The 19,125-nt window shown below is 34.2% G+C and overlaps 1 protein-coding gene across 4 annotated transcripts in view; it reads right to left on the bottom strand.

The window, feature by feature from the left end:
- The window catches only part of BBS9 (Bardet-Biedl syndrome 9), a 466,187-nt gene that overhangs the window by 271,830 nt on the left and 175,232 nt on the right, over positions 1-19,125 (bottom strand). For 3 of the 4 annotated variants that reach the window (XR_009701766.1, XM_061197900.1, XM_061197902.1), the window contains exons 10-12: positions 9,698-9,879; positions 5,303-5,379; positions 2,320-2,373 (exon numbers count right to left, since the gene is read on the bottom strand). Coding sequence is in view for 3 of the 4 variants with exons in the window: in XM_061197900.1 (XP_061053883.1) it covers positions 2,320-2,373; positions 5,303-5,379; positions 9,698-9,879 (313 nt within the window). In the remaining variant the exon portion in view is untranslated. The remainder of the gene's footprint in view (positions 1-2,319; positions 2,374-5,302; positions 5,380-9,697; positions 9,880-19,125) is intronic. The other variant, XM_061197901.1, reaches the window with a different exon arrangement.

Genomic DNA, 19,125 nt, shown 5'->3' with positions numbered 1-19,125 from the left:
TAATGAAGGAGAATTTTCCAATAGTGTCATGCCACCATTTTAAGGTGGCTATTACACATGAAAGCCTAAGAATGGCATGGGAGGGAAATGTGTATTTATTTATAGCAATAACCAGTAGTGAGGGAAAAAATTAGCATGAGCAAAGTTATCTGGTTTAGGTACAAGATTTCTTTTTGCAATTTGCAGTGTGCTCCTGAATTATTATGTTATGTGTCAGAACAATATCAGTAGCTAGATATAAAAGAGATTTCCCTACACAAAAGTCTATAGATCATTCCTGGAACGCTACAGGGTTGTTGGTTTTTTTCCTTAAATGTTTGATTTCTTGCCACTAATGCTTTTCCAGACTCAGAAGTATTAATGGGATAGAGCCTTTGATTGGACAGGGGGAAGGGAGACTGGGAAAAGACCACCCTTGCTACCAGTGGCAAGAATCCAAAAAAATTAGCTTAGGAAACTGTTATAAGGTTGGGCTCCCTTCAACTTCTACCAAAGATCCCCACACTTGGGCCACCCGCTGGGTCCAGTATAAGCGAACACAATTGGTAAAGCCTGGTGCCCTGTCAAGCTCCTCCAAGGACAGCAACCCATAATCTAAGAAAATATAAAGCCCTGTCCAAGTTTTGACTTAGCAAATCGCCAAGATCCACAACTTTCCCTGGCTCCAAAGTCTGGGCAGTGATAAATATTTTCAGCTTAATAATGTGCTGATTTATTACCACACTTTAATCTAAATGCCTTAAGAGGGTTCTACATTTGAGTCCTAGTTCTAAAATTCTACAATGGCAGGACTAAAAATCTTAACCAAAACCACATCCTTCATACTCTATTTTTTGGGGACTATCAATTTGTCACTACTCTATTTTGTGGCTTCTTCATTTAATATTTTCTTGCTATAAATACATCCATTTAAAGCTAATACTACAGCAGATAGATGGCTGGAAATTCTTTTCAAACACACACATAATCATACATAGAAGAAAGATATTATTAACATTCATATGATTCCCCAATATATATATGATACTGCAATCAACTGCTTGGTCTACTATGAATGTGATGACACAATTCCTTTAGTATACTTAAATACTAATTTTGTTTCTAGAAAAAAGACCCTTAATCACACTACACATTTAATTAATGGTAGGAATAAGTCCTAACAATTATTATATACATATTGCTATAAATGCAATTACTAGTTTTAAATTTGTAGTAAACAATAAAGGCTATCTATTTACTACTCAAGGCTGAGGAAAACTTACAAATGTCAAGTGTTTGGGTTTTTCTTAACTTTTTAACCAAGAAATCTTTTGTTTAATTGAATAAATTTAATGTGTAACATTGTGTACATTTAACATGTACAGCATGTTACTTTGATACATTTATATATTGCAATATGATTGCCAAGGCAGTGATATTTATCACATTACATAATTATAGTACAATATTATTATCTATATTCATTATACTGTGCATTAGATCTCTATGGCTTATTTACTACTCATTACAAGTTTGTGCCCTTAAACATCATCACTCTTAACCGCCCCCAATCCCCTGGTAAGCACCATTTTACCCTCTGTTTTTTACAGGCTTAACTTTTTTAGATTCCCACATATAAGTGATATCATACAGGACTTGTCTTTCTCTGTCTGACTTATCTTACTTAGCATAATGTGCTCAAGATCCATCCATGTTGTTGCAAATGGAAGGATATCCTCCCTTCTCATAGTTGAATAATATTCCATTGTGTATATGTACCCTATCTTTTTTTATCCATTCATCCATCGATAGGCATTTGGCTTGTTTCCATATCTTGGCTATTTTGTGAATAATACTGTGATAAACATGAGAGTGTATATCTCTCATGGGAAATACTATTTTCATTTCCTTTGGTTTATAGCCAGAAGTGGAGTTGCTGGGTCATACAGTAGATTTTTTTTAAATTTTTTGAGGAACCTCCAATTGATCTCCAAAGTGGTTGGATCAACTTACATTCCCACCAACAATATTTAAGGGCTCCCTTTTCACCACATCCTCACCAGCACCTGTTGTCTCTTGTCTTCTTGATGACAGCCATTCTAAGGTGTGAGGTGATATCTCATGTGGTTTTGATGCGCATGTCCCTGACGATCAGTGATGTTGAGCATCTTTTCATGTGTCTGTTGGCCATTTTGATGTTCTCTCTGGTAAATGTCTATTAGTTCTCTGCCCACCAAGTGTTTTTACATTTCCATAAGCTACTTATAGGGTGACAAGTGACAGATGTGATGAAATGTGTGATATTGTTTGCACATTACAGTCTAGAACTATGTACAATACCTTCACTGTGACTGAAGGGACAAGGTCAGCTCCCACTTCAACATCAGTAGATTGCTGTAAACACAGAATTGAGAAGAGAAGGAAAGAAAGAATAGTTTCAATACTGCACATCAATGAGTAAACACAGTAGGTGTGATACATACTTCTCACCACCAAAAAAAAACTATAAAGGATTTATCACTCTGACGGCAGACTAAAAGAGTCAGTGTGGCTTTTTGGATGGCTTCATTGGGAAAGTCACAAGCTAATATTAAAAAACCCACGACTCCAAAAAGGGAAGAAAAGTTCACATACTTTACTATCAAACTACTCTATTGCCAAATTTCCTTAAAAAATGAAACTAATTCTATTAACTCATTCTTTATATTATATAAAAGAAGACTTCTGTATATTTTCTATATAAACAGTATGCCATTCTTTTAGGTCCTTGTATTTTTAGCTTGCCAAAGGTATGTTTTATTCTGATTAATAATATGTATTGATATCTAAGACACGTAACTAATGATATAAAGATTGAGTGGCCTTACACCTAGAAAATAAAACAAAAGTAGGAGTGTATTTTTTTTACCAGCGCATACCATAAACTCTTTTACTCTTTGAGCATCAGCCTTGGTTACCTGGTCCTATCTCTTAAAGAATTCAGAATATAATATAATAGAGCAAACATTTCCTTAGAATTTATAACTTGTTTTTTAGAGTGGTAGGTTGAGAGGAAAATACGGTCACTCTACAATAGAATAAGATCAAAGCATAACATATTTTCTAATAATACCCACATGAATTCCTGAGGGAACAATTAAGATCATGAAGTCTCTGTCCAACAATGAATAAATCCATTGTACTTTGTTAACCTATTTGGAATTATTTTACTAAGAAAAATTAAATCACTTCTAATCAGCGGGGATCACTATGATGTAATGGTCATCAGCATAATTAAGAGTTGGGAGATTCATATTCTATTTATGATTCCATAGGAAACTATATATGAACTTTGATCCAACTTCTCAATCAAGAAGAGAGGATAGCGATGTTTATCTCTTCTGTAAAAGCCCCCATTCTAACACTAATTATATTATTTTTTGGATGTGTGCTTTCATAACAATGATTGAAAATAAAATATTAAGCCAGGCTTTTTGCTCTAGTATTACCTAAAATCCAGGAAATGTTTTACATTTAGCTGTCGGCAGTTCTGGAAGAGAAACCAACATCTCCTGTTTCCTGCTCTTTTCAATTCATATCTAAACACCTAGATATTTCAGACAAAAGTCCTTTGGAAACATGAAATTACAGCCAGAGAGAAGTAACTCTACAAAGACAGTATAGCATCACAGCCACCTAAATCGTTGGACTGATGTTTTCCAATGGGATGAATATGATACTCTCAAGAATCTCTTAAGAAGAAAAAAAATAGTAAGAAGGGGAAATGAAGCTGAAAAGAGACATCTAGTTAAGAGGAAAAAGCACTCCAGGTTACTGATAGGGAAATATATATTACAATACAGTGCTATTACATAAGGCCTTTTCTCACAAAGATCAAAAGTTGCTAAAGAACAGAAAGGGAATTTCAATCCAAATAGCCTATGTTTAAGAGAACCTAGAAAAAATTATATAAGTTGCCCAAAGGAAAAAAAGAATCATTTCCAAGGCAAGAAAATGTGTGTACATTTGTCAGCTAACTAAGCAAAAATGTTCCACTCAGACTACACCCTTCAGGTAGAGTGAGAAATGGTGTGTGCTGAATATCCAATGTTTAAACAGTACCTCTACTATGTGACTCAGCTGGGTGAATGTTTCTTTCATATATAGCCCTACTTTTTTTAAGTATACCCAACTTACTATACTATGGCAATGTTAATGTGATTTTTATCACAACTTGGGTTGGCTGTTTATACTAAGATTAATCTTTGAAAAGCTTATGGAACTACTTACTATATTACGCTGTGATACCTAAATATCAAAGTCATTTCCTAAGCAAAATTATATGACATAAATTCAATACAGAGTAAAAAACAGTGAATTCAATCACTTTCCTAAATTGATCAACTTTGGTACAGATATAGATAAACTTAATATATTTTGCCCAAACTGCAGGCAGTGAGAGGAAACCAACTATAATCTAACAAGTGCTTACAGAAGACTAAACAAAGAGATGGGGTAATGTAACCAAGGACAGTCTCCCTTTCTTGTTTCTCAGCTTTATTAATTCATTTACAGAGCGAATATATACTGAACACCCATTATGTGACTGGCACTAAGGATATGGCACTGAAGGAGACAAGTAGAATGCAGGTGGTGGTGGTGGTGGTGGTGGTGGTGGTGGTGGTGGTGGTGATCATGATGATCGTTTTAAAAGAATTAAAATGTAATTTTATTATTATAATGATTTGTTAGTTAATTATCATAATTCAACAAAGTGGATTCTATTACTATTCCCATTTTACAGATGAGAACATTGAGACTAAGAAAATTGAATACCTTGCCCTGGGTCACACAGATAGAAATGAGAGGAAAAATAATTCCTGGCCCAACTCTATTCTTAAACTACTTCCCCACCACAACCACCGTAATGTATTAAAGACTATAAATTACCAAACCCTGAGTTATGCCTTTCTTAAACATTATCTCATTGAACCTTCAACAAAAATCTAGTGGGGTCAGTATTATTCATCTGGATTAGGATTATCTCAATACTCAGTACTGAAAAAGTTTTTTTAAAAAAAGTAGGTAGATTCAGAGTAATGGTGAGAACCTCTTTGACCATTTCCCTTCCCTCCCCCTTTTTTAAGACAGAAATCCTGCCTAAGGAACTTCTTATTACACAAAGAGCTTAGAAATGTTTTTTTCTAGAAGTAACAAAGCCTAAAACTTATCTTCCCTAAAGTTTCTATTTGGAGGCCCAGAATTTAAACCAATACATTCTGATCCCAATTTATCAGAGTCCGCCACTATCACAAACCCTTTGAAAGTCCGCAAATACACCTACAGATACCGAATCAAAGTTAGGAGAAACCATGGCAGAGACTTTCAGGTCATCTTCTCTCTCGGTCATAGGCCAAACACCTGTAATTTTAAGAGAAAAAAAAGTATTTACTCATAAAGTAAAACTTGCTGTATATAGTTGTTTTAAGGTTTATCTATACCATATATCAAAAATATACTCACGAGTTGAAAAAAAAAACTGAGGCATTACAGAATGAGAAGCTTTATGCTAATTCTTTCCCCTCTACATTACTAGAAAGAAAAACTGTCTCTTTTTCCAAAGATATTAGCTAAGATGTGACCCATTGACTGACCAGTGTCAGGAATTTCAATTCCCTATCCTTAGCTACTGGTAGAAGCCCAAAAGAGTACAACCCTTTTGAAGGTAAACTGGCTATAATTATCAAAATGTAAAATTCACCAAAAAAATGTAAAATTCACATACCCTGTGACTTAACAGTTCTACTCCCAAACATTTACCCAATACTCATAGACATGCCCAAAGAGTTTCTCTGTTGCTAGTAATTATTAAAAACAAAAACAGCCTAAATCTAAATTATATTTCTATTAATAAATAGTTAACTAAATTATGGTATATCATTACTGTGCAATGGTCCAAAACCCAAAACTCTAAATAAGAGTGCTGTCCATCTTTATACACTGACATGAAAAGAACTCCAAGATATGCTATTGATTAAAAAAAAGCAAGATGTAGTACAATGTCTCTAATACACATGTATTTGTGTAAAAACAATTATATAAACAGGAAAATTTTCTCAAAGAATACACAAAAACTCTTAATAAAGGTTACCTTTAAATAATCTAGTGGAACTAACACCTGGGGTTTATGCTTTCAGTACTGTTTGAATTATTTTGACCATATTCATTTTCTCTTTACAACTTAAAATTTCACAATTTAAAAAATGTTTATAGTGCATAATGAGATATTATGAACAAGTTATAGAGATCCTAAATAAACAAGAAACATAAATAATACATATGCACATACATATGTGTGTATATATACATACATATATGACAGATTATTGGCTGTCCCCCTAACATCCATTCTTCCCTCCTCCTTCTTTGTGGCAGAACGCTAATTCTGTTGAGGCATTCACCTCATCTCAAAGTTACTGAATTGGTCAAATCCCATCATGATGATTTCATTCCCCTGACCTTTTGTTGTTTTAGTCGTGAGCATGGAGCCTAATCCTGGCAGATGTGAGGTGAGGAAAGGTGGGAGTCAGCATGCTGATACATGCTTCTGGGAAAGCTAGTCCTCCCTAATAAATGGGGAGACTTGGGAGAAATATCTCTCTTCTTCCCTGGAAATCATACTTGCACATAATGCCTGGAACTGCTAAAATCACCCTGTGACCCTGAGAGGAAACATCCCCCCACACTGAGGATGGCTGACTGAAAATATAGAAAGCACCTGGATGATGTCACATGAATCAGCTGTCTCACAAAGAGAAGAACCGCCTACAATTGCCACCAGGCATTCCCACCAATATTACACTGTTTGGAATAAGAATTTCCACAACTTAGTGAGAGTACAAAAGGCTGCTTGTTGCCCACCCAGTAAAGATTCTTCAGTTCTTCTTTACTAAAAGAGTCCAATTTTATCCTAAGTAACAACGTGCTCAACCAAAATGCTAAATTTCCCAGGCTCTTTTGCAGCTTGGAGTGGCCAGTGAGATGTAAGTGGAAGCTGTTCAGGGTGTGGCTTCCAGGAAAGATAGTTAAGTGGGCTGACTCAGCTGCAGATGTGAGGGCAGGAGTTCCAGAAGCCATCCTAGACCAACAGAAGACCCTGGGTGAGAAGGAATCAGAGTCCCTGATGACTTTGGAACTCCCAAATCAACCCTGGACTGCCCATTACTGGACTTCTTTTCCATGAGAAAGAAATAAACCTGTGCCTTATTTAAGCACCCTATTTAGGCATTCTGTTATATGCAGCCAGACATAACCCTGAATAGCACATCTTCCAACAAGGTTACCAAGTACAAATGTTTCTACTACGCAATGGTAGAAGCAACTTAGTTATCCTAGACATATTTCAAATGGATGAAGACTTTCATTTATACGCCCATGTCTTACTGCTCTCTTTCCCTTCCTGAAGACACAACTATGCTGTGTGGGAGTCTATCTCAGTATTGTACCCTTTCCTTCATATCCATCCCAAGTAAAGAACATATCAACTGTCAAAATAAATCATAAGGAAACTCTGTTTTTGAAAGTGCCTACTGATAGATGTTGTTGACTACTAGCAACAGAAATGCAAGGCAGGATTCTCACTAATGAGTTGAGTATGAAAAGCTTCAAAATCCATAAGCCATACAGAAATTATTACTATAATTTCATGCTTACAACATACATCCCTCATATAACTTACACACATAAAATCAGCTTCAAAAATACTATTATTACAGTAGATAATATATACCATGTGTACAACAAAATATACTCTTTAAATTGGCTTTACATTTTGCTGCAATTCTTGCTTTGAAGAAATAAAAAAAGCTTTTAGGTGCTGAACATAACCCACAAGACTGTGAACTTCCTTTTTGCAAGTTAAAGTCACTGTACTAAAATAGGTGGCATTTAAAGGAATAATGAGGTCATCAAAAAGTTCAGAGTTTTAACTTCTCATAGTCTTCTGTAATGAAATGATTTGGTGCTGTTATATAATTACAGGTATTTTAATGAACAAATATACCACAATTTTATAAGTGTAGAGAATACTAAATTTTTTCCATATCTAGAAATAAAATATGTTAAAAGTCTCTCTTTTTTAAAAGAGTTTCGGTTTCTTTTTTAGGAATAATACCAAATGATGGTGGCAAAGAAGGGGCAGAGAACTTCAAATATTAACTTTGAGGTTATATAAATAATAAACTTTGCACTCAAGTCTGTGGGTACATCCCTAGCTTAATTAGCACTTATTTCAAGATACACAGAAGAATCAGGGTAATGACAAGTAAAACAGCCTAACCCTTCTCACCCAAGGGAATCACTATGGCCACCAAAAAATAACTTTTAGCTGTAAGGGATTTACCTGAGAAATGTTTTACATAATCAAGTGTTAATCAAAATATCATTAGCACATTGTTTATGGAAAGGCCAAAATCTCAAGACACAAAATTTGGAGTGAAAAGCCACATTAAATTTATTTAACCAACTCTGGAAATTTCATGTTTCATATGTATGCCACTCTTCTCCAATTACATTTTTAAATGACAAAATGAGACTTATATTCCATTAATCCCAAAACACTAGTATCAAAAATGGAAAAAAATGTGCAATATGACACATCCAGTTTTAACTATTTTCTATTTGACATGAGGGTCCTGACAACAAATGGGTTTTTAAATAATTGGAGGTACTTAAAAGACCTAAGTTTCACTTGTTTACTTTCAAAACTTTCTAAAAGAATGCGTAAAACCAAAGCATAATAATTTTATTTTAATATTAATATTTTTTAAATATATTATCTAAATTCCTCTGAATGTCTCTTGGTAATATGGACTCAAAAATACATAAATCTAGGAAAGTGATTGGACCAGGATTAAGACTGGCTCTGTTGTTTTGGTTGGCTTTTGATGCTCTGCTTCTTTTATTATTCCTGCTTGTTTTAACATTTCTTTTATGTGAAAATAGTCCATATTTTTTCTCATTAAAAAAATACTTTTACCTGACCCTGAGAAGGGAACTTAAAGTAATGCTTTTCACATGTCCAACTCAAACTGCAGGATTGCTGTTTTGTTTCTCCTTTTAATTTACAGTAAAATTATACCCTTGTGAATCCCAAAGTAAGATAATATTGAGTTATACAAAACTCAAGAACTGAAAATATCATCAGCCTCTGAGTCATTAGAAATCAGCATACCACAGGCTACACTCCATTTGGATGGCTAATTAACTACAAACATAAATTATATCACTAGGCTGCAAATGACTACATTTTTAGTAACAAAGTAGTAATTCACTACTGCTTTGGTTTCTTTTAAAAGAAGCAACTAAAATTTTTTCAGGGATATTAGAAGTTAATAAATGACCACTCTAAACCTTAATGTAATTCTAAAGGTCTAAAACCACTATCCAAAGAAATACATGTTCCTTTCTTAGAGTTTAAAGAAAAAAACTCAGCACTGTCCCTGAAACACACTAACAAAAGTATTACCTTAAATAGGACATATTTTTCAGAAGCCGTAAAATACAAATTAAGCACAAAGACTAGTATGTTAAAGAGCAATGCTGTTTTTACAAAAATGACTTTAAATAAGCCTGGGGGAGAAAATCAACTAATATGTACAAAACATTATCCATATACAAAATAATATAAATTTTACAATGAATACTAAAATCAAATAATAAAAAGCTGCAAATGAGATACCTTGTGATTTGTTAACATCTTTGATGATTTTCTGAAGTTCTTTCAATTCTATATCAAGTTCATCATAGTTTAGTTCTCTAGATTCAACTTTTGGAGCTTGGAACAAAGAAGGGTCTGTCCCCAGGTATGAACACTGCAAGTGACCATCATCACTCAGAGTGACTATCACTCCCTTTAAATCACTACAAAAAGGAAGAGAAAATGAGACATAATTAAAATTTTTCGTGGATTTAGACTTAATCTAGACCAACTAGATTTTCATTCAATTCAGCTTCAACATACCATTAAGAAAATGACTATATAATGTATCTATTTCTAAAGTTTTACATCAAGGACTCAATTTAAATGTTTCAAACATGATTTACATTTACAGAAATATAACAATTACTATTAAAGCTTCCACTTTTGGGGACATAACTATGTGGCATCTCCTGCTCTAAGAGCTTTTCAAGGTCTTCCTTGTATCATTCAATCCTCACTGCTCCTCCCACTTGGCAGATTCATAATAAGCAGTAAACAACATGTAGGAGCTACAATGGATCAAGAGCTAGGCTACTGGCTGGCTGAAGACTAGGGCTGAGACACAGGAGGGAAGATGGGACAATCCAGGGGAATGGGAAGGTTAGTGGAGGAAGCCCTACGAGGCCTTGAAGAGAAATGTGCCCCCTGCTCTTTTCCTTTTCCTTCTCTCTACCCTTGGGGCATGCTTCCCCTCCCTCCCCAGGTCCACTCACCATGGCTTCCTTCACACGCACTCCTATTCAAGTAGCTCTCTGGTCTGTTCTCTCTTTCCCTTCACTCTTAGATAGAAGTATCCCATTTTCTCATTTAGTAGCTCTTTCTCCATCACTCTTCTCATCCTGATTATCTCTTTTCCTCCCCATCCTTTCACTCTTCCTTCTCTCTTAGGCTCCCTCATCTCTGTTATTCTCTAGAAATAGCCATAATATATAAATTATAGATAACTTTAGCATAAATGCTTAAAAATAAAAGTTGTACATTTTCCTGAACTTGCTATAAAAAGTAGTTGAGATGAACACTATTGGCTTCCTCCCTACCTTGCCCAGAGGGAAAAAAATTCAATATAAGTCATTTTGAACTGATATAAAATGAACTGATATAAACTGATATAAAATGAATTTGTTTTAGATTTGTTTGTTGTGTTTTCTATTGGTCTGTGATTTAAAAAAAACAAAAAACAAGTTTTCCAACACTTTTCCAAAGGTTAAATATTAGTCAAAAACAACAGAAAACTTGAGAGAGAAAAGAACTTGAAAAGAAGTGTTGCTATTTATCTGAAGAAAAGGAGTTAAGGTATATAAGGGTCTAGGACTCATTCAGAACAAATAAGAATTTTTAAAACTCCCCAACTTTGGGTCACGGCAAGTGGTCAGCTCATTAATCTAAAAGCTCAACTTGATTGACAGTAGATACTACCATTGCTCAATCCTTCCCATAAGGTGGCCACCAGCAACCACTTCACCACCTGCCTTCAACACAATATTCCTGTACATACTTTCTCCAGGATATATACATAATTCTGTAATGTGACTTCAGAAAAATAAAAAATAGATTGGTATCACTAATTTGATAGCTAAAAAACTAGCTAAAAACTAAAAAGGGGACTTGGGTTCTAGCTCTGACTCTGCTCTATGTAGCTGAGTCAACTTGGAGAAGTCTTCCTAAATGCTTTATGTCTAAAATGAGAGGGTGAAACGAGATGATCCTCAAAGGTCTTTAAGTTTAACAAACTGGTTCCGTCAAAATAGCTCAGAAAATAAATACTCCCAAATAAAATTATTTTCCTAAAATAAAATGTTTTCACCCCTGTAGTATCTCTGGGCCTGACCCTTTCCTTGCAGGCAACTGAAGCCACTTAGTGGCCATGGAAATCCCAACTTCCCACTCTGACAAGCCCATTTCAAGAGGGCAAACCTCTGTCCCTATTGAGTTAGTTATGACTGTAGTCTGTTCCCCATTCCACCCAGACCTACTAAAGTCTGAGAATACAGTAAGTCCTAAGGAAATGCTAGGAAACTAAAAGGCAGAGCTTCTCAGACAATGTGGGGATCATCTGTTCTTTGAATTCAAAAGGGTATTTCCATTTTATCTTCCCCCTTTGAGTGATCCATTATAAAGGAAACCTAGCATGAGGCATTACAAATATACTTCACTATCCAAATTTATTTGGTCTTTGAATTGGATAGCTTATTACGGAATCAGTTTCATCCCACTGTTTTAGATGGCAAATAGCAAAAATTTAGATACAGGGATTTATCTAAATATTTATCTGAACCTATTAAGTTGTTGAGTTCAGATAGAGAGAGTTTGAATAGTAGTGCATACACATATTTCTTCAGCGTCTCAAAAAGAAAAAATTCTTTACTAGTGTTTTGAGGTGTCCAAACAGAAAAGGGAGGAGCCAGGGTCTTTACCCACTCAAAGAGCCTAACAAACGTCACCAGAATGTCTTAACACTAAATTACAAAACTTAAGCAATTTACTTTTTTCTTATCAGTGGTATTAGAGCCATTACATACAATTTAGATCAAATAACAGAAATTTAGAATAGCTGAATTCATTTAACATTGCATGTTTTATTCCACAGGAACACTAACACAAGCTCTAAAAATTTTAGAATAAATCAGTGAAATTTCTGTCTAAAACATCTATGATGGAAAAAGTACTTTGACAGGCCTATACCACTACTTAATACATAAGTAATGTCATCACTTGGTATCTTAAATGCAAAGGAAAATTTTAAATTATATATATATAAATATATATATATATCATTCCTAAAGTTAAGCCCAACCTAAGTATAAAGTCCAATTTAAGTATAAAAGAGAATACAATCAAGATTTTTTTTAATCTTTCTACTTAAAGAACATTTTTAAAACAATATTGTCCATGTGAGTTAATGTGTAAAATTTTCTGAGTGATAGAATTTTATGTTAGAAGAAGCCATCAAGTAAATCAAGTATTGTGTACCTTATTACTTACATCCTTAGACTTAACACTTTCAAAATGAAGGTCTCTAGATTACTCTGGTCCTTGAAATACATCAGCTAAACCAAGGAACCAGAATGATGTATTTTATGAGGGCTCAAGGTCAAAGATGTTATATTGCTAGGACACACAATAATTTTGTGATTTTAGCAATGGGGCATGAAATTAAACAATAGAGTTAGCTCAGGAAACTGAGGGTAATTGTTTCTTCACTCACTAAACAGATCCTGGCCTTAACAACACATTCAAACAAAATTCCAGATGGATTTTAAAAGTTAAATTAAAAAATATGAAACTACAAAAATATTTATCTGCCCTTGGGATGGAAAGAACTTTTGCTGCAAGAAAGCAATAGAGGACAAAGCAAAGGATCTCTAAATTAAACCACAAAAAAATTTTAAACTTGTTCTATGCTTTAAAATTACATCACAGTAAAAAGAACAAAAGACAAACAAACTGGGAAGACCTTGGCAACCAACATAAATATATGATTTAAGTTGAATCATATGAAGTTGTGGATATTCAACTGTTTTTGACCTATAAAAACAATTTTGTATGTTTCATCTACTATGTAAAGAACTCTTACAAGTCAATGCAAATGAGTATATCCCAAAAGAAAAAGGTCAAAGAAAATGTACAATTCACTTGAATCAGCAACTTAAAGGTTAAATAATCTATGGAATTAAAACTTTTATCTAGTTTTCTTTTTATGACAAGGCCAATCTATAAAATGAGCGACTTGAAAGTATTTGAAATACAGCTCAAAAGATAAAAAATGAACAGTTTCTTTTGCTAATACAATAAAACAAATGAATAATAGCTTTAAAAACAAATGAAAAGAACATGCACTGAATCTAACGGTTCTTGTCCAGCTGCACTTTATGCAAAATAGAAATATTTTAAATTATCAAATCATCAAAGTCTGGTTTTTATTATGATATACAGATATCAAAGAAATCTTATAAACTTAAATTTTGGATTCTTTCATGCCTTTACCAAAATAATACTGAAACAGAAAACAAAAAGTAGGAAGGTGCACGATTTTCATCTAGTCTCTTTTTTATTTACTATCTGCCTCTCATTTCTCTACTATATTTCATTTGCTCATCATTCACTCACTCATTCATTCATTCATCAAATATTTTCAAACACCTGTTATATGCAGGATGCCATCTGAAGTGCTATAGAGCATACACAGATAAAATCAGAAATTAGCTGAAAAAGATTGCAACCCTGTAAAAGAATAAGACATGCACCTCGATAAGTATGCATGGGGTGGAAAACATAAGAGCTATAAGACAAGTATAAAGTACTTTAGTGTTCAGAAGTAGGAATGTTCTAGGAATTTCTAGCCAAGGGGATCAGGGAAATTTTGATGGAGGAAATAAAAGCTTAAGCTGGACACTGAAATTCAGTCTATTCTTTAGATTATTTCTGAAATCTGAATTAACTCACATGTGATTTGTAAGCAAGGAAATGATGTCAATAGAACTTTGAAGTTGGTGCATACTCTTTTACCCATCACCTCAATGTTTTGAACCTCCAAGTAGTAGCAGAAAAATATAGTACATGGCTATATACAAAGCACCATTATTCCACTGTTCTTTTTGGCTCAGTTTGCAAATATGTCCTGGATTGAAAGTGCTTCTTACATGGTTCTCATGTTCAGTTTGTCTTTTGCTCTTTTTTCCTCAACGCTTCCTTCACGCTACCATCATCTTTCTATTTAAAAGTGAAGTCCTATTTTAATATGACTGTTATTTGGGTTTGGTTTGTTTGTTTGGTTGATTGGTTTCTTGGTTGGTTGGTTTGCTTTGCTTTGCTTTTTTGGTGCTCCAATCACAGTTGTATAAATTTTAAGTGATCAATTTATTTTGTTTGTTCGTTTGTTTTTTACTTGACATATAGTTGATTTACAATGCTGTGCCAATCTCTGCTGTACAGCAAAGTGACTCAGTTTTACACGTATAGACATTCTTTTTTTTAATATTCTTTTCCATATGGTTTATCCCAGAAGATTGGATATAGTTCCCTGTGCTATACAATAGGACCTTGTTGTTTATACATTCTAAATGTGGCAATTTATTTTTAAAGCCTTCTTACTGTTAACTTGTAATTTATTACATTATAACATAAATATCTGTAGTATTTGAGCCTTTGGGATTTGGAGAACAGGTGTGAAGAACATTCAGCATGGAGAACATGAGAGAAGAAGAGGGAGAAAAGTTTAGACTATGTATGAGAAAGAACAAGCAACCTGGATACAACATTCATTGAATAAAAAATTAAAAAAAAAGAGGAAAGTGACTCTTGGGAATAAAGCCATCTAAAGATCTTAAGCTTTAATCTATGTAATTGTGGAACCAGTAAAGGCTTTTGAGCTAGTGAGTGACATAAGCAAAATATGCTTTAAAAAAATGTACCCGAAAAGACTCAGTATAGTTTAAAATGTTGATTCTCACCAAAATGATCCATAATGTAACACAATCCAAATGAAAATCCCAGAAAGCTTTTTTTTGTAGAAACTAACAAGCTGATTTCCACATTTCTATGGAAGTGCCAAAAAACACACCTAGAATGGCAAAACAATCTTGAAAAAAAGAATAGAGATGGAGGGCTTTCATAAACTGACTTCAAGACACACTATAAATCTATAGTAATTGAGGAAAAGGACTTGGGTCCTCTGCATATAAAGAACTACTATAACAAATGACCAAGACACACACACACACACACGCATACAAAATTCAACTGGGCAAGACTTGCATAGATATTTCACAGAGTAAAGTATAAAAACTGTCAACAAGCTAAGAAAAAATGCTCAATATTATTAGCCATTAGGGAAATGCAAATTAAAATCACAATTCGCTACCACCACACATACATCAGAATGTCTAAATTTAAAAGATTGACTGCATTAAATGCTGGAGAGGATGTGGAGCAACCAAAACTCTTATATATCACTGGTGGGAGTGTAAAATGGTCTAACTAATGTGCAAAAAAGTTTGGCAGTTTCTCATTAGACTAAACATATACCAACCCTCTAACCCAGCAATTTTACTCCTAGTTATTTATCTAAAATAAATGAAAACATATGTCCACAAAAAGGCTCATACATAAAATGAGATAAACAAGTTATGATACATTCATTGAATGTAACATTACTCAGCAGAAAAAATAAACCAACATTGGTACATGCAACAACAAAAATGAATGTTGAAAAATATTATGCTGAAAAAAATGACAGACATAAAAAGTACATACTGTGTGATACCATTTATATGAAGTTCTAGAACAGGCAACACAAATCTATTATGAAAAAAATATGAACAGTTGTTACCTGGAAGCAGGGAAGAAGGGGATTATTAACTGGAAAGGGACACAGGGAAAATTTCTATGATGGAAATTCTATAACTTGAGAGAACTAAGGGTTACACAGGTGTATATCCATTTGTCAAAACTGTACAGTTAAGCTTTGTGATTCCCAATGTATATAAATTTTACCTTTAAAAAAGGAATTAAAAAATAGGGTAGGCAGAGGTGTAGAAAAAGCCAGCATGCCAGAACACTGATAAGTGCTGAAGCTGAGTACTGGCTACAAGGGAGTTCATGATGCCATCCACTTACTTTGTATATATTTAAACTTTTCCATAATACAAAAATTGGGGGTTTTAAAAAGAAGCAAATAAAGTGTATACATACTACACAAATACATATAAAGTGATACCACCAACACAAAATACTTTTAGTGATAACGTATAAAATCTACCTTGACATGAACTGGGACCTGCCTCACATTTTAGCACCCATTCCCACCCTTATTCACACAGGCATAAACAGACACACAGAACTTTTAAGTGTGTGTGTGTGTGTGTGTGAAATAGAGAGAGAGAGATGATTTATGTGAATACTTGGTATTTTTAAGTACCTTGTTGACATATAGCTACTTAAATGAAGCAACAATTCCACAGCAACTGATTCACTGGTAAAAAAAAAAACTAACAAGCCAACGTGTGGGCCCATCAATGTGACCCTTTCCCCCCAAAATAATTAAAGGCATCATTATTTTTTGATGCTAACACTGACGCCTCTTTTAAAAAGTATCTCTTCCACAGCCAATCTTACTACCTTCAAATAAAATAGACCACTTTACTATACCCATTAAATAATACTTATATAATAGCACCTACAAAATGTTATAGCATTTCTTTAAATTTTTGCATGTTTGTCACCTTTAACCAGGCTGTTAATTCCCTCAGGGCAGGAATTATGTGACACTGAATTTGTGTCCCTCAATGCCAGACACAATGACTTCATCTATATGAAATTTTCCAAAAGAATTCAAAATTCATCTCTAATACTAAGTCATAAGCAAATACAAAAATACCACAACATTCCATATATCAATCAATAATTATAGACTAACAAGTAAATCTAGAAGACCTCTGTAATTGTCCATAATACTTTAAATGGAACCCTTTAGATCAATATAAGATAAACCCAACTTTATTTACAGTTATCTAATGTCCCTTCTTTATTCCTTCTAATCATCAAATAATAAGACAATGCCAAAAGGAGTGGGAAGATAAGAATATGCAGGTGGTAGCTCTAACCTGGCACTGACCCTTGAACATATGAATGCCAAGAAAGCTAGTATGCAAATATAGTCTCCCCCAAGGAAAATAAGAACATTTTCTAAAGTAAAAGTTCAAAGCAATGAATCTTTCCATAAATAAAACTAGATGTTGGAGTCCTTCCCTGATGCATGAAAGAAGACATGATTTGGTGCCATAATTTTCTAATGTATTAAGCCCTTACCGGAATTAAGTCAGGCATTAAGGAAACCACCTGTGTATTTTTAGCTCTCATGTGTTGAGGAGTTACCTTTGCAATTTTTAAAAATAATTAGGCCTTGTTTGTCCTTCTCTGTATGACCATCTCTCAGGCAAAGCTTCATATCAATACTTTTTGACATACATAGTTCGTACTGAATACAAAATCTGGGAGCCAGGAAGAATCAAGCGTAGAATCTAAGTTTCCTGATTCACAGTGAGGTATATTTTTGCCCACCATTCCATGTTGACTTCCCAAGAATGGAAAATTTAAAACAATTTTTAAGGTGTAATTTGAGGTTTGTGTAAATGGTTTTTAGTTATTATTGCTATCCACAATTAGCCTCGATAATCAAGAGCTGGATTATTTAATACAAGAGACATGGTAATTAGAATGCCCAAGAAAAGGACAAGTAAAATGGGGGAGCCAAGGCCAGAGTCCAAACATATCATAGTAAAAATAGCTCTGCCAAAAGAAGTTGTCACAGCAAATTGCAGAAATTACAGAGGCTGTAGTTGGGTAGACTGAACAAAATACCGTTTGTAGTAAAGAAATTTCTAAGCATCAAAAACTCAGACGTGAGCTTGCTCTTTCAAACCTATCTCTTATTAGACTTACTAGAAAGTCACACAAGACTGCTAAATCTGGCTAATTATGTTCACAAGACTGAACAGGTAAATTGCTAACCAGAAAAAAAAAGAAAAGATATAACTTCTAGAAGTGCCTATTTTGCACTGGGGAAGCAAAATACATTTATAAGGACTTAACTCTAACCTCTTTCATTATTGAAAATTATGTGTTTATTTAGAACTTACTATATCCAGGCATCATTCTAGATGTTATAGATAGACAGGCATGTTACACTGGTCATTTTCCTCAAAGAACTTAAAGTACAGTGGCCATTACAGATATGTAAATCAAACAAGAATGTATGAGATGTATGAAGCATGCTCTGATGAATGATGGATGTAAGCAAGGGAACCAATAAAAACAAAGTGAAAGAATATCAAAATCAGACAGTGAGCAGAGAGAATGCTTTCTAGAGGAGATAACACAAGCAGGAATTGGATAAGAGAAGGAGCAGGGTATTCCAGCAAAGCACTCTCCTTAAAGGGGACACACACACATACACACACACACACACACACACACACACACACACACACCCTGCATAGAGTACAGGGCATTCAGGAGGCGTTTTACCAAAGCCAGAACCAAATAGATACTCAACAAATATCTATGTGAGTATCAAAGATGTGTCAGAGATAGTTCTCAAAGTGAGTACCAGTGAAGAAACGACACAAAAATCTCTGTCCTCCAGGAGCTCACATTCTGGTAAGGAGAGGAAAAACAATGAACAAAAGAAATAAATATATAGTAAGTTCAAAGGTGACAGGCGCTATGAAGAAAAAGTAAGCAGGTAAAGTAAGACTCAAATTGGACCTAGAAGGAAAGACATGAGTTGGATAGGCTGGGAGGGCATTCCAGAACAGTGGAACAGCATTAAGTATTAAGATACACCTGTTTCCATCAACCAGAAAGTCTATTTCTCCCCAAGGGGATTCATATGGAAAAGTGGGAGTGAT

The sequence above is a fragment of the Eubalaena glacialis genome, chromosome 8 (assembly GCF_028564815.1).
Source record: "Eubalaena glacialis isolate mEubGla1 chromosome 8, mEubGla1.1.hap2.+ XY, whole genome shotgun sequence".
Classification (NCBI taxonomy): Eukaryota; Metazoa; Chordata; class Mammalia; order Artiodactyla; family Balaenidae; genus Eubalaena; species Eubalaena glacialis.
This window is presented reverse-complemented; position numbering and strand designations above follow the sequence as displayed.